Here is a 15,416-nt window from a genome sequence, read left to right on the forward strand (position 1 = left end):
CACTGGAGAGGCGGCCCTCCTCCCTGCCCCTGCCCCACCAAGATTACTGAGCCCCCAGAGGGTCTGAAGAAGTCTGAGAAGGCTTCTCAGAGGCGATGCCATTTGAAAGGGTCTTGAAGGCTGAGTAGAAGTTCTCTAGATAGATGGGGGTGCTGAAGGGCATTCCAGGTAGACAGAAAGACAACACACAGGGAGGCAGGAGAGGCCAAAAGGGTTTGAGGAGATCCCGTGAATGGACTGGTACAGATCAAGCGTGGATTTAGGGCCTCCGCAGAGGCCAGTTCACGGAGGGCACGGGATGGCTGACTGAGGAACATGGGAGGCGACGGGGAACCATAGAAGCATCATAAGCAGAGGGCGGACCCAGTCAGACTTATATTTTAGGAAAAAGACTCAGGCTGCACTGTGGAAGGTGCTCGGCAGTGGGGATGGGGTAGAGTCAGGGATGCAGGTTAGGAGGACCACAGGGGTCCGGGCCACCGTGGAAGGAAAGGCCCTTAGACTGAAGGATATTGAGGAGAGAAACTCTGTAGGGGGGCCGCCTGGGTGGCTAAGTGGGTTAAGCCTCTGTCTTCGGCTCAGGTCATGATCTCAGGGTCCTGGGATTAAGCCCCACACCAGGCTCTCTGCTCAGCAAGGAGCCTGCTTCTCCCTCTCCCTCTGCCTGCCTCTCTGCCTACTTGTGATTTCTGTCAAATAAATAAATAAAATCTTTAAAAGGGGGGGGCACCTGGGTGGCTCAGTGGGTTACAGCCTCTGCCTTCGGCTCAGGTCATGATCCCAGGGTCCTGGGATCGAGCCCCACATCGGGCTCTCTGCTCCGTGGGGAGCCTGCTTCCCCCCACCCCCCTCCCGCCTGCCTCTCCGCCTACTTGTGACCTCTGTCTGCAATAAATAAAATCTTAAAAAAAAAAAAAAAAAGAAGAAGAAGAAAGAAAGAAAAAGAAAGAAACTCCGTAGGGCCTGGGGACTGCTTGGCTTGCGGCGGGAGGTGGGGGGCATCAGGAAAAGGCTGGGACGTGAGCATGGGACTCTGGAGTGACCTCTGCACTATAAGATCTTGATTCTCCTAGTAAATTAAAGCAGGTTGTTTTGAACCAACTCCCAGCAGGACTGACCATCCTCCAAGGGCAGGCCCAACGTTTTTCTCTCATTTCAGTCACCCAGACTCACACATTATCAACAAGCCCCCAATCCAAAGAGGGGGCAGGTGTCTGTCCACGCCTCCCAGTGAGCCCGCTGTCCACGGCCACCGCCCCCTCCTTCTCTTTGTCTCCTGCCCAGCCTGGAAAACTGGCTGCTGTGTTGGTTGGCCTTCTCTGCCTCCCTAAGTGTTCCAGAAGTGACAGAATGGTTCTGTGGGTTTCTTCTGCTCTTCGTCCTCCTACAAAGCAGGTTTTGGGAGCCAGGAGTCTGAATTCTGGCTGGGGAATGAAAATTTGCACCAGTTCACTCTGTAGGGTAAGTTCCCAGCAGGGTCCCTGGAGCCTGGGGGTGCTGGGGAGGGCATTTTGCTGACACTCTGGGATCTGAGGATTCCTCCATCCCTGCCTCCTCCTTCCTCCCAGGGACCTGGGAGCCGCAGGGGGAGCTGGAGGACTTTATTGGCAACTGCACTTTTGCCCACAATGAGGCCTCCTGCTTCCCTGGGGAGTCAGATTGCTCCCAGCTGGTGGGGGCAAGTTCTCAGAGGGCACAGCAGGCACCTGAGCCTAAGGTTGGGGCCCAGAGCAGGAGAAGAAGGGGAGGGAGAGGAGGGAGTCTGGATCCTTTCCCAGTGCTACCATGGCCTCCATAAATGACCCAGGGCAATTTCTTCCCCTCTGCGGGCCTCAGTCTCCTCATCTGAGAAATGGCAGTCATGAGACGGAATGGTACAGGAGTGAATATGTCGGGCTCAGGAGGCAAACAGTTCTGAGTTTGAATACGGTTCTTTCATTTACTACTAACCATGTGACCTTGGCCAAGTGCCCTCCGAAAGGTCAGTTTCCTCCCCTGTAAAATGAGCAAGGAGGAGGGGAGGGAGGCTGTGGGACCCATCTGAGGCCCTGCTGAGTGTCTGTGTTATCTGCTTCAGAAGAGGAACCGGGCAAGGGTTTTTTGGTTTTGGGTGTGTGTATGTGTGTGCGTTTTCTTCAGAGAAACTGTGACTGTTGAGAGACTTCCAAGAGGGAAGTGGTTATGAGGAGGTGCCTCAGGATGCCGCTTGCCTGGGGCAGGCACTGGGAAGTCCCTCCCTGCCCTGTCCCACCTGACCCTGCAGAGTTGTTCAGGCTGCTGGTGGGAGCTGGGGATTTGGGGAGGAGACAAGGCAGCGGGGAGTGGGGGGAAGGAGCTAGTGGCCTTGGAGCCATGGTCCTGAGTTCAAGTGCCTGTAGCCCTGTGACTGGTCAAGTGACCTGGGGAAAAGCCTCTGGCTCTGAAGGGCTGCTGTTTTCTCCCAGGGCCTGCTAACACCCACCTCATGGTTGCTCTGAGACCCGTGTGAGAGCATCTCTTTAAGCGTGCCAGCATGGCGTCCCACTCCAGGGTGACTCCATCCCCTCCTGGCCAGCCGGGGGGCTCCCTGAGCTTCCATAGTGGGAAAGTGGGAAGCCCTTTACCACCTACGATGCAAGCAAGAGCAAGGGTGCTGTGATTGTCCACGGTGCCAGGTGGGGCGGATCGAGCCACCAGTCCAGTTTCTCCGAGGCCACCCCTCCCGAGTATGGCACCGACTGGGCCTCAGGCCAGGGTGTGGGCCGCCCTTACCGCAAGGTTCACATGATGCTCACCAGGATAACCTGGCAGCAGGTCCCCTTATCGCTCCTGTCCCCTTATCTCTCCTGTACAGCTTCCGGACCCTCGGCTATCCTCAGCATTGCTAACTGCCTCTGCGCTCCTGTCCTCATTTAAAAATAAAATCACTTTAACCCTTTCCTGACTTGTAGGACTCTTCCGCTTACTGGAAAAAACCCAGGAGGGCAGAGCAGAGACACAGGGTTCAGCTCCACTCAAGAAAGACCTTCCTTCCAGTCAGGAAGATGGAAGGGTTGGCCTTGGAAGGTAGTGAGGCTTCCACCTCTGGAGGTGTGCAAGCCAAGGTCAGAGGAGCATGTAGTGGAGGGCTTGGAAGGATTCGAGCATCCACTGACAGCCCCCGGTGCCCTCCAGGTCCTACAGGTGGATGGTTTTGTGGGGACACCTGCGCAGCATCTCACCCTGTTGACCCGTGACTGGGCCTTCTAAGTCAACTGTTCTCCACACCTGCCTCTCTTGCGAGCCAAATTCTCATTCTCTACTACTTCCTGCCTGTCCCATTCAGGGCTGGTCTGAACTCCGAGTCAAGCCAGGGAAGGTGCATTTTACTTCCACGGGATAACAGTAACCAAGCGGTTAATATGCTAGACTCACATTCTAGAAAGTGGCCGAGCAACACACACTTAAGACTGTGATAACTCCAGCCTGATGGGTGGTCCTGGGCTTGCACGCTGCTCTGTCACGGAGGTGAGTGATCTTGGAGGCTGAGTCCCCAGTTCCTGATTCCAGAAGCCGCTGAGGTTTACACCCAGCTGTGGCCTTGCTAACTCACACTGGAAGGTTAGGGATTTGGGGAGCTGTGCCGTTGTGGTAGCTCAAGGGCTGAGGTTTCTGGGTCTTCTTCAGGTAGGTAGAGAAATGTTTGTGGGGATTCAGGTCCCATGGTCATGTTTGGGTGGAGGTCAGAGGTCAGCAGATTAGATTATGGGGAAAGCAGCTCCCTGGTGAAAGGGCCAAGGCCTGGGCTCAGATGCCAAGTACCATGTTCCTGGCAGGCTGAGAGGCCTGCTTCCCCCATTCTGGTTCCTCCACACCTGTACAGCAGGGCCCCAAAGGATGTAGGCTCTTCACTGTGTTCTGCACCCCCTTCTGTCTCTGGAGATGCCTTCATTCAACAGCTCCCCTCTGGGCAGTTCCTGCAGTTCCCACCTCCCCCCTAGTCCCGGCCTGGGCACACATCTAATAGGTGCCCGCCCTGAGCCATCCACTCTGGTTGGCCTGCGCGGGGGCACAGGCTGTTCCGGAAGCCGCCAGTCTCAGTGGTTCTGGCGGTAGAGGAGGGAGGGGAGAGGCCAAGTCCTGGGGCCGCGAGGGAGCGGCGCTGCCCCAGGGCCGAGGGTGGAGCTTTCCCAGTCGCCGGGAAAGGGCTGGGCCCGCCCTACATGTGAGGGCAGGGGAGAGCGACGGCAGACTCTTTTCCTGCGGTGTCCGGGTGGTGGACACGCCAGGACCGATTCCCGGGATCCCCTACGTGACTCTGCGCCGCGGATCACTGAATGTCCCAGATTCTCTGGACTCAATCCCCGACTTCAGATCCTCAGGACCTTGCAAGTCGGACCCCGGATTTCGCCCTGGGCTCCAGATTCCCGGAACAGGACTTCTGGCAGAGTCTGGATTTCCAGATCCCGTACCAGGTTCTCGATCCTGAGATCCCTGGATCCGTAGCCACTGGCTCCTGCCCCTCCCCGGGTGCCCAGAGCCGGGCGCCCGACACCCGAGCGCCCCCGCACGGCAGGGCCGTGCTTGCGGTCCGGAGCCCTGGAGCGCGCTGGCAGCTGCTGGCAGGACCCGCTGGCCGAGGCGCTGAGCCGGGGCCGGCCCCACGCCGCTCCCCCGGGCCGTGGTTACGCGCGAAGCCGGCCGCTCAGTGTGGTCTACGTGCTGACCCGGGAGCCGCAGCCTGGGGTGGAGTCCGAGGCGGAGCCGCTGCCCCTGAGCTGCTTGCGCGAGGCCTGCGCGCAACTCTCCGGGCCGCGGCCGCGACCGCAGCTGCGCAGCCTGCCCTTCGGGACGCTGGCGCTGGGAGACACGGCAGCGCTGGACTCCTTCTACAACGCCGGTGAGCTCGCGCTGGGGGCGGGCCCGGGGCGGGGCTTAGAGGCCGGGAGGAGGGCCGAAAGGGGCGTGGTTCGGCGACACCCGGGAGACCCAGAGATGGGTGTGGGGTCCAGGGGGACACAAAGTGAGCTAGGCTGAGGGGTTCGAGATAGGGGAATGATAAAAGCGGAATTTAGGGGATCTGGAGCACGGCCGGGTTCGGGCTGGGACTTAGTAGATCCAGGCCCGGAACCTCCGGGGTCCAGGGTTGGGGCTTAAAGCACCCTGGAGTCGGCACCGTGCCTGGGGAGCGGGGTTAGGACTGCGGCGAGGCTGGGAGCGGGTCAGAGTATAGTATCTCGAAAGTGGGGTTGGAGGGCTCAGCCTCAAGTCGATCTGGCGCGGAGCTCGTGAGGGCGGATCCGGGGAGGTGGAGCTTGGACTAGGGAAAGGGGCGGTCCTTGGGGGGGGCGCTGGAGTCCAGGGGCGGTAACACACTACTTCCGAGGACCGGGCTAGAGAGGCAGAAAGAGAAACGAAGGGACCCTTCGGCGCGGGATTCTGGGCGAAGGAGCTTAGGTTATAAGGCCCCAGAAGTTGCGAGATAGTGGGCGGAGCTGGAGGCTGAGCAGGGTTGCTAGGGGGCGGGGCCAGAAAGGTGGCTAGTCCCGTGTTGATCACCCCTCCTTTCCGCCAATCTGGACGCCCCGCCCCGACACTTATTTGTTCATCCACGAGTCTGGGAACCAAGCTTATCTGAGGGCCCTAAACTCACAGCCTAAAGATGAAGGCTGACTCGACCTCGAGGACACAAAGACCCACACAGCCTTAGACTCCCACGTCGCACATATGTTGACACACCGGCTCTCACAGACACTGTCACACACACAGAATCAGCTCTACACACAGGCACAGCACCGTGCCCTGTGCCCACAGGCTCTAAACAGTGGGATGAGGGTCCCAGCCCGTGGAGCTCAAGCCTCTCCTGCAACACCGCAGATAATATCCGTTCTGTACAAGAGCTGGAGGGACCTAGCAGGGGGGAAACTGAGGACAGAGCGAAACTAGACCCTCCTGGAGTCAAACGGGGAGGCTATCTGAGCCAGGACAGCCTCCCAGGCTCCTCCCCTGCCTGCGGAGCTAAGCTTTGGGGCTCAGGGCCTCCGCCTGCGCCCCCACAGACGTGGTGGTGCTGGAGGTGAGCAGCTCCCTGGCGCAGCCCTCGCTCTTCTACCACCTTGGTGTGCGGGAGAGCTTCAGCATGACCAACAACGTGCTGCTCTGCTCCCAGGCTGACCTCCCTGACCTGCAGGCCCTTCGGGTAGGTGGCCAGGTGTCTGGGGGCGGGGGCCAGGTGGGGGCAGGGGGCCATGGGGGGCAGGGGGCTAGTGGTTACCCAGGATACTGATCGGACTGTCCTCTGCAGGAGGATGTTTTCCAGAAGAACTCGGTGAGCAGAATCCACCCTCCTCTGTTCCGCCACTACCTTTCCTGGCCTCCTCAGTCACCTCTGACCTAATTCCCTCGACATCCATGTAGCCCTCTGTTCCCTATTGCCAAGCTTCACGACGTGTGCCCTTTCTCTGCTGTTCCAGTTCCCTCTGGTGCTGACCTCTGACTCCCTCGCTGTCGCTCTGTAACTGGGTGCTGACCTCTGACCTGCCCTGATTGCTGCCTCCCTCCCCCCAGGATTGTGTCGGCAGCTACACGCTGATCCCCTATGTGGTGACAGCCGCAGGCCGAGTGCTGTGCGGTGATGCGGGCCTCCTGAGGGGACTGGCTGATGGGCTGGTCCAGGCCGGGGTGGGCACTGAGGCCCTGCTTACGCCCCTGGTGGGCCGGCTGGTCCGGCTGCTGGAGACCACGCCCACCGACTCTTGGTAATGGGGTACAGAGAGGGGCACCAGGAGGAGGCTGGCGAGGGCACGACGGGCCTGGCTGAGGGACAGGCCCCATCTTTCTCTCCCCCTCCCTCCCTCCCTCCTCTGCCGGGGCCCTCAGTGGCTACTTCCGGGAGACCATCCGGCAGGACATCCGGAGGGCCCGGGAGCGCTTCTGCGGGGAGCAGCTGCGGCAGGAGCTGGCTCGCTTGCAGCGGAGGCTGGACAGCGTGGAGCTGCTGAGCCCCGATATCGTCATGAACCTGCTGCTCTCCTACCGGGACGTGCAGGTGTGTGGCGCACAGGAAGGCCGGCAGAGCAGCCGCACTCCACGTCAGAAAAGACCCAGTCCCTCTCCTGGTTGTGCCACTCGCGTGCTGGTGGCTTTGAGCAGAGGAGCTCATGTCTCTGAGCCTCAGTTTCCTTGTCTGTAATAGGGGTCGATCATGTCACTGTCTCCCAGCACAGGGAACTGGGGGCCCACAGCAGGTTCTCTGTGTCAGGTGTGGGGGTGGGAAGATGGGGTTTCAGGGATGGCAGGGGGCCCCAAACTCAAGGTTTCCCTTAGTGCCTGGGGGGGCGATAGGACCCCCCCAGAGGCTATCGTGCCCGTGTGCACTGTCCTTCTCCGCAGGACTACTCAGCCATTATCGAGCTGGTAGAGACCCTGAAGGCCTTGCCCACCTGCGACGTGGCCGAGCAGCCCAACGTCTGCTTCCACTATACGTTTGCCCTCAACCGGTGAGTGGTAGAACAAGGCTCAGGTCCTAGCCACCTAGGGACATGGGTCTCTGCCATACGAGGTCCCTGCTGAGCAGGATCCGTGCTGTTCAGGGACTTCGCTGACTGGGATCCCACTGATGGCACATGGGACAGCCGCCTGGGGGGTGGCAGGTCTAGGGGGTCATGGCTAGAGTGGGGTGGGGTCATCAGGTAAGGCCCCGGCCTGTGCTCCCCTTTCCCTAGGAGGAACAGGCCGGGGGACCGGGAGAAGGCATTGGCTGTGCTGCTGCCGCTGGTCCAGAGCGAGGGCTCCCTGGTGCCTGACCTCTGCTGCATGTGCGGCCGTGTCTACAAGGACATGTTCTTCAGCTCTGGCTTCCAGGATGCTGGGCACCGAGAGCAGGCCTACCACTGGTAAGGGACACCAGCAAGCGGTCAGTGGGCTGGAGAATGGGACTGTGGGCCCTGGGCCAGCCCTGAGGCCCCACCCCCACCCCAGGTATCGCAAGGCTTTTGATGTAGAGCCCAGCCTCCACTCGGGCATCAATGCGGCTGTGCTGCTCGTTGCTGCGGGCCAGTGCTTCGAGGACTCTGAGGAGCTCCAGCTCATAGGTGAGTCCCAGCCCTGTGCCCCTCCTCCCACCAGCGGGCCTCGGACAGGTCAGGGGAGAGCGCGGGCAGTGAGGACACCGGGCAGGAGCCTGGCCTTGTCCCTTTTGGACCTAGTCTGCCAGAATCCACACCTGGACCCTCGTACCTGTCCTGGGCCCTCATGAGCCCTTGAGGCCACAAGTGTTCCAAAGCCACACCTGTGCTCCTTACACACCAAATTTGACATATACTCGTTCCCCAAACCTTCCTTGTGCCTGAGCTTCTACTCCCACCTGAGAGTCATACCGAAGTTTTCACCTTTTTTTTTTTTTACGATTTATTTATTTATTTGAGAGAGAGAGGGAGACAGAACAGGGGAAGGGGCAGAGGGAGAGAGAATCCCAAGCAGACTCCGCACTGAGCATGGAACCCGATGCAGGGCTTGATGTCGCGACCCCAAGATCATGATCTGAGTGAAACCCAAGAGTTAGATGCGTAACCAACTGCGCCACCCAGGTGCCCCTCGCCTGGTTTCTATGTTCCTGCCCACATGGATGTCGTGGCCCACACCTGGGCTTTGCCCAAACCCACAGCCACACTCCCTAAGTCCCGCACCCCTCTCTCCCAGGCATGAAGCTGGGCTGCCTGCTGGCCCGAAAAGGCTCTGTGGAGAAGATGCAGTATTACTGGGATGTAGGCTTCTACCTGGGAGCTCAGATCCTCGCCAATGACCTCGCCCAGGTGGCGCTGGCTGCAGAGCAGCTGTACAAGCTCGATGCTCCCATATGGTAGGTGGCCTCCTCTGCAGTCTGGGCCCGGCCTCAGCTGCCTGCTCCGGCACACATGTCCCCCCGCATTCTAGCCTAAGCCCTGAGCCGGTGACATGGCCCCTTCCAGACCAGTGCCCACCACACCCGGTGCCCATGTTCTGGCTGCCTCCAAGCTGGTCTGCTCTCCCAGGCAGTGCTAGTTGGGGCCTGGGCTGAGTTGAGGACAAGGCTGTGCCGGCAGGTACCTGGTGTCCATGATGGAAACCTTCCTGCTGTACCAGCACTTCAGACCCACGCTGGAGCTTCCCGAAGGACCCCCGCACCGTGCCCACTTCTGGCTCCACTTCTTGCTGCAGTCCTGTCAGCCACTCAAGACGGCCTGTCCCCAAGGGGACCAGTGCTTGGTGAGGCTGCCCAGTGGGGGTGTGGGACCTGGGAGAGGGGCGGGGCTGCTCTAACCCACCCCCTTCCTCATCCTGTGCAGGTGCTGGTCTTGGAGATGAACAAGGTGCTGCTGCCTGCCAGGCTGGAGATTCAGGGCACCGACCCCGTGAGCGCAGTGACCCTGAGCCTGCTGGAGCCCGAACCCCAGGTGAAGTCACTGCTGGGCATCCCTTCCCCAAACCACTCTTTGAGTCCCCCAGCACCCCCCTCAGACCCAGCTTCTTCTGCCAGGACGTTCCCTCCAGCTGGACCTTCCCAGTGGCTTCCATCTGCGGGGTCAGGTGAGAGGCGAGACCTCGGGCAGGGTTCCAGGAAGGGGGGCGCCGCCTAGCCCACTAGCGCTCACGGTGGCTCTTCCTCCCTTCCCAGCTCCTCCAAGCGGGACGAGCGCTGCTGCTTCCTCTACGCGCTGCCGCCGGCGCAGGACGTGCAGCTCTGCTTCCCCAGCGTCGGGCACTGCCAGTGGTGCGGGTGGCCCCTCAGATGGCTGGGGTGCCCGGGGAGTGAGGGAAAGGAAGGGACATGTTCCTTGGGTGCTCTCGGCCCAGGAGGGGACAGTTCCCGCCCAAGGTGCCCCTCCCGTCCGCCTGACCTCACCCACCCTCAGGTTCTGTGGCCTGATCCAAGCCTTGGTGACGAATCCGGATTCTACGACGCCAGCGGAAGAGACAGAGGGCGTGGGGGAGGTGCTGGAGGTGAGGAAGGGGGCCTGGGAGCGCCGGGAGTGGGGGTGGGGAAGGGCTGGGGGCCTCACTGAGCCCCCATCTCGTCCGCCCCCTGCAGTTTGATTATGAGTACACGGAGACGGGTGAGCGACTGGTGCTGGGCAAGGGCACCTACGGGGTGGTGTACGCGGGCCGCGAGCGGCACACGCGGGTGCGCATAGCCATTAAGGAGATCCCGGAGCGGGACAGCAGGTGCGGTGTGCGGTGTGCGGTGTTCTGGGCACGCGGGCGGGGCCCAGGGCCCGAGGGGAGGGGGTCTTGTGGGCAGAATGGCAGGGAACACGTGGGGCCCGTGAGGTCTGGAGGGGGCCCCTGGGCTGGGTGGCGCAGAGGAGAAGGTCAGAGAGGGGCCTGTGGCTGGGCAGGTCCTGGGGGCCTGGCCTGCCTGGTGCTGGAGCTGGGTGAGCGTCTCTGCCCCAAAGCGGCCTGTTCCTCTCTTGCTCCCCGCTCCCAGGTTCTCTCAGCCCCTGCATGAAGAGATTGCTCTGCACAAGCGCCTTCGCCACAAGAACATCGTGCGCTACCTGGGCTCCACCAGCCAGGACGGCTACCTCAAGATCTTTATGGAGGAAGTGCCTGGAGGTATGTGCCCAGTGTGGGGTGGCAGTGGAACTGGAAGTGTGGGGCAGGGGGATGGGGCCAGGCAGTGGGTGGAGAACCCTAGGGGAAAATGAATCCTAGCCTGCGTGGGTGGGGTAGCTCAGAATTAGCTGACACTGTGCACTTGGGTGGGGATGGAGTCTGGGCCATGGCTGGGGTGTGCCCGGGCCTTGAGCAGAGAGCTGAAGGCTGGAGTCAGGGGGTGCCCGCGATGATCCTGGACTGCGTCTGCCCAGGCAGCCTGTCCTCCTTGCTGCAGTCGGTGTGGGGCCCCCTGCAGGACAATGAGAGCACCATCAGTTTCTACACCCGCCAGACCCTGCAGGGTCTCAGCTATCTGCATGACAACCACATAGTGCATCGAGACATCAAGGTGAGTCCTGTTGCTGGTGGCGGGGGTGATGGGAACACAGGGGTCCAGACAGAGAACAGCAATTTGCATTCAGAAGGCTGACCCCTTTGCAAAGGGTGGGGAATTCAACAGGGAGGCTCCCGAGGGAATGAGAGAACTTCAGACCTGAAGCCAAAGCGGGTGCCAGCACCCAGGAAGTCATAAGTGGGATGGCAGAGGGAGGAGGCTGACAGAGGCAGGGTCAGGCTGCGATCGTAGGAGGTGGGATCCAGGGACAGGGTCCGGTTCCGCCATCAGGAGCCCAGCCTGATGTCCACATTCTGCTCAGGGGGACAATGTGCTGATCAACACCTTCAGTGGGCTGCTCAAGATTTCTGACTTCGGCACCTCCAAAAGGCTGGCGGGCATCACACCTTGCACTGAGACCTTCACAGGTAATGGGGTGCAGGGTGGGGAGTGGGGATGCTGACCAGGGACAGAAGAACTTTTAGGACCTTCCAGGGAATGGTGTTTCTCCTGGCCGTGGAGTTAGAGCCCTCATGGGACATGGAACCAAGGACCCGTGATTGCGCCGGGGGTGAGGTGACAGACTCTAGAACTGGAGCTTGAGTAGTCCACGATGGCGAATTTAGTGTCTGAAATGCAGCTAGGAAGTGTCAATGTGGGCAGAAGTGTGTGATGGGTTCAGAGTGGATGACACTGTCCAGGATGTGTGGTGGGCCGTACTGTGCGTGAGGGAGTTGGAACGTGATGGAGCCCAAGATGAATGAGGAAACTCAGGATAGGTGTTTGACCTCCAGGGTAGGGGATGGGGATTATCTGGATGACAGAGTTCAGGGTGGGCGCTGGTGGCTAGAGGATGAGAGCCCTGTCACCCCCATGTCGTCTAATGTCTAGATGAGTGTTAAGGTCATGGCTTCTACCACAGGGACCCTCCAGTATATGGCACCAGAAATCATTGACCAGGGCCCACGAGGGTATGGGAAGGCAGCTGACATCTGGTCATTGGGCTGCACTGTTATCGAGATGGCCACGGGTCGGCCCCCCTTCCATGAGCTAGGGAGCCCGCAGGCGGCCATGTTTAAGGTGAGACCCCTCACTCATGGCCCGGCTCACAGGGCAGAGGGTGTGGGGACAGACCGAGCCCTGAACACCTCAAAACTTGACCTTCTTCCGTCCTCCCTGACCCCTCCCAGGTGGGCATGTACAAGGTGCATCCGCCAATGCCCACTTCTCTGTCAGCGGAGGCCCAAGCCTTTCTTCTCCGAACTTTTGAGCCAGACCCCCGCCTCCGAGCCAGTGCTCAAGCACTGCTGGGGGACCCCTTCCTGCAGCCCGGGAGGAGGAGCCGCAGCCCCGGCTCCCCACGACATGCACTGCGGCCCTCAGGTAGGACGCAGGTGGAGGGAGTGGGCGCACTGGGACTGTAGAGGAGCTGTGGAGGTGAGAGGGCTGAACGGGGCCCAGGCTGACAGCCTCCTCCCTCCCTCAGATGCCCCTTCAGCCAGCCCCATTCCTTCAGCTGACCCGACCACCCAGCCCCAGACGTTCCCATGCCCTCAGGCACCCTTTCAGCACCCACCCAGTCCCCCGAAGCGCTGCCTCAGTTACGGAGACACCAGCCAGCTCCGGTGAGAGCCCAGGGTCTTGGCGGGGCTTTGCCTCATCCGGGTTTGCTCTTGTACTCCCTCGGGGCGGGGGGGGGGGGGGAGTCCCCCTCGGGGCCCTGGGCGCCTGCAACCACTTGCAAAGATGGCATTGGGGGCCTCCTCGCAGATGCTCCCACTTGTATTTCTTGTGCCACCTCAGTGCCAGGCTCCTCTTACCCCTGGGAGGCCGGCCTCAAAAGAGCCAGGATTCAGACCCTGGGGTGGAGGCGGCCGGGCGCCGTGGCCACCGGCCCTCCATCCTCAGCTCCCCCGTTGCACTAGGGTGCCTGAGGAACCGGGGGCCGAGGAGCCCACATCTCCTGAGGAGAGTTCCGGGCTGAGCCTGCTGCACCAAGAGAGCAAGCGCCGGGCCATGCTGGCAGCGGTGCTGGAGCAGGAGCTGCCCTCGCTGGCGGAGAGTCTGGACCTGAAGCAGGAACAGGTGGGTGTGCGCGGCCCAACCACCACCACCAACAGACGGACAGCCACACACCACCACCCCCCTCCGCCGGTTGGTGGTGAGGCGGGGACAGCAAGCCTGCGGACGGCTTTGGCTTTCCCCACGCCCGCACCCCCACCTGCAGCTCTCTTGACTCGGGGAAACCCACCCACCGACAACCTCTCCTCCTCCCCAGGGGCCCCGGCTGGGCAGGAATCATGTGGAACAGCTACTGCGCTGCCTCGGGGCGCACATCCACACTCCCAACCGCCGGCAGCTGGCCCAGGAGCTGCGGGCGCTGCAAGGGCAGCTGCGGGCCCAAGGCCTCCGGCCGGCGCTTCTGCACGGACCGCTCTTCGCCTTCCCGGACGCGGTGAGGGAGCCTTCTAGCGGTTGGGGCTGCTCAGTAAGATGTAGTCAGCTCCCTGTGCCTGGGAATGTGCAAGGACGTGATGTTGCAAGGTTGCACGTCTTCCCCATGAAGATACAACCATCAAAGAAAGGGATATCTATCCCGTCCTAGTTTCCCAGCTCCTCCCTCTGCCCCAAGCCCGCCTACCCGACTCGCCTCTGGCTCAAGACTTTCTAGGCCTTTCCGACTTGAGCCCCACCTCTGAGTCCCGCCGCGCCCTTTCCACCTTTCCAGGTGAAGCAGATCCTCCGCCGGCGCCAGATCCGCCCACACTGGATGTTCGTGCTGGACTCGCTGCTCAGCCGAGCGGTGCGGGTAGCCCTGGCTGTGTTGGGCCCAGGTAACCCCAGGAGTGGAGCTATCCTGCCTGCCCGCGAGGGTGTGACCCCCTTGGGGGCTTGACATGAGCGCCGGGGGCCGGTAGGGGGCGTGGTTGGTGGGGGTATTAAGCTCAACCCGGGCGGGAATGAATGGCCGGGTACCCAGACCGTGCGCCCTCTGCCGGGTGTCTGGGGAAGTGTCCCAAATGGGCGTTCTCTCTCCCTACGGGAGCTCACCCTAGTCGCTTGGATTGGCAGAGGTGGAGACAGAGGAGGTCCCACCGAGGTCAGAGGAGGAACCCCAGTCCAAGCAGCAGGAGACCATCAGCCAGCTCCCGGGGGAACCAGAGAAGGCACCCCCAACCCCAGTGGTGCAGCTGGGCCTCTTGCGAGCAGAGACTGATAGGTAAAGCCCCGGGGACTTGCCCACGCCCTCTGGGCCAGCTTCACCTTCCCTCTCCACTCCATCATACTGGCCCCGCCTCTGCACTCTCCTACAGGCTCCGAGATGTCCTGGCCGAGAAGGAGCGGGAGTGCCAGGCCCTGGTGCAGCAAGCTCTGGAGCGGGTAAACAGGGAGGCAGGGACCTGCGCCCTGGCCCCAGAGCCCCCCGGTGAGTGTGCCACAGCTGGAGAACACTCAAGGCAAGTGCCAGGCAGCTTCTGCCAGGAGGTACCCCTGGATTGACTGCCTGACTTCTCCTCCACAGCTGCTCTCACGGTGGACCAGGGCTTGGTGCAGTGGCTACAGGGACTGAATGTGGATTCAGGCACCATCCAGATGGTGAGGGGGAGAGTGCTGGCCGAGTCCTTGACCCCCACCCACCAGAGACTCCATCTCTGCCCATCTTTCAGCTCTTCTCTTTCCCTCACACTGAGAATCTCAGTACAGAAGAGCACTTAGTGTACCCCCCATGGTGCAGATGAGGAAACAAGCGCCAAGGGGCTTGTTTGGGCTGCCTTGTAACATATTAGTAGCCCAGCAGAGCTAGTACCTGGGTCTCTGGACACATCTCCCTCTGATTTTCTTTTCTACTGTTTCTGCATCTGGGTCTTTGTCCACAACCAGCTGCTGAACCACAGCTTCACCCTCCGTACTCTGCTGACCTGTGCCACTCGAGATGACCTCATCTATACCCGCATCAGGTATGTCCTGAGCCCTCCAGGGACGACCCACGCATATAGCTTCTTGGTGGCCAGAGTCTGACCACCGCCCGCCACCCCCCCCGCCCACGCTACATGCCTGCTTCAGTTCCTCCCTGGAAGTTACATGGACACCAGTGTCCCCCGGGGGCAGGAGGCACATTGGGCAGACTGTGGGGTAGGCCGCATTCTGGCTGAGCCGCACTGAGCCTGCTCTCCCCAGGGGAGGAATGGTGTGCCGCATCTGGAGAGCCATCTTGGCCCAGCGAGCAGGATCCACGCCAGTCACCCCTGGCCGACAGGAGGCTGAATGAGAGCTCAGAGACAGGAGGCAGGACCCAAGGATGGATGCATGGAGAAGACACAAGCAGCTTCTGATACACCTCACCTACCCCAGGATTCAGGGCCAACTGGAGGAGGCCAGGTGGGTGGGGGCAGGGTAGGGCCCAGACCTAGTGCTATTGGGGGGGATCAACCCTAGAGATACCCCCAAGCCGATCAAGTATGGCCAGGCAGACTATTAAACAGAATAC

The 15,416-nt window shown here is 61.1% G+C and overlaps 1 protein-coding gene across 1 annotated transcript; it reads left to right on the top strand.

Annotated features, from left to right (window-relative positions):
• Window positions 1–2,512: 2,512 nt before the first annotated feature.
• On the top strand, window positions 2,513–15,387 carry MAP3K6 (mitogen-activated protein kinase kinase kinase 6). The gene is made up of 30 exons (XM_045980563.1): window positions 2,513–2,587; window positions 4,465–4,858; window positions 6,018–6,157; window positions 6,263–6,286; window positions 6,526–6,716; window positions 6,838–7,006; window positions 7,351–7,457; window positions 7,683–7,853; window positions 7,939–8,051; window positions 8,659–8,818; window positions 9,042–9,204; window positions 9,285–9,392; window positions 9,476–9,525; window positions 9,614–9,709; window positions 9,852–9,939; window positions 10,028–10,161; window positions 10,424–10,551; window positions 10,806–10,942; window positions 11,250–11,355; window positions 11,850–12,007; window positions 12,118–12,310; window positions 12,414–12,552; window positions 12,853–13,012; window positions 13,206–13,382; window positions 13,656–13,761; window positions 14,000–14,147; window positions 14,242–14,354; window positions 14,451–14,524; window positions 14,810–14,886; window positions 15,107–15,387. Exons 1-30 carry the CDS (start codon window positions 2,513–2,515, stop codon window positions 15,195–15,197), a joined length of 3,990 nt encoding a protein of 1,329 aa, XP_045836519.1. The 3' UTR covers window positions 15,198–15,387.
• The last annotated feature ends 29 nt before the right edge of the window (window positions 15,388–15,416 follow it).

Source organism: Meles meles, chromosome 1 (assembly GCF_922984935.1).
Source record: "Meles meles chromosome 1, mMelMel3.1 paternal haplotype, whole genome shotgun sequence".
NCBI classification, from domain to species: Eukaryota; Metazoa; Chordata; class Mammalia; order Carnivora; family Mustelidae; genus Meles; species Meles meles.

Bases quoted from the DNA above. Each gene is read 5' to 3' on its own strand.
- MAP3K6 (XM_045980563.1), top strand. From the start codon at position 2,513: ATGGCGTCCCACTCCAGGGTGACTCCATCCCCTCCTGGCCAGCCGGGG. The intron at 2,588-4,464 runs GTGGGAAGCCCT...CTGGATCCGTAG, and splicing joins TGAGCTTCCATAGTGGGAAA to CCACTGGCTCCTGCCCCTCC. The intron at 13,383-13,655 runs GTGAGGGAGCCT...CCACCTTTCCAG, and splicing joins TCTTCGCCTTCCCGGACGCG to GTGAAGCAGATCCTCCGCCG.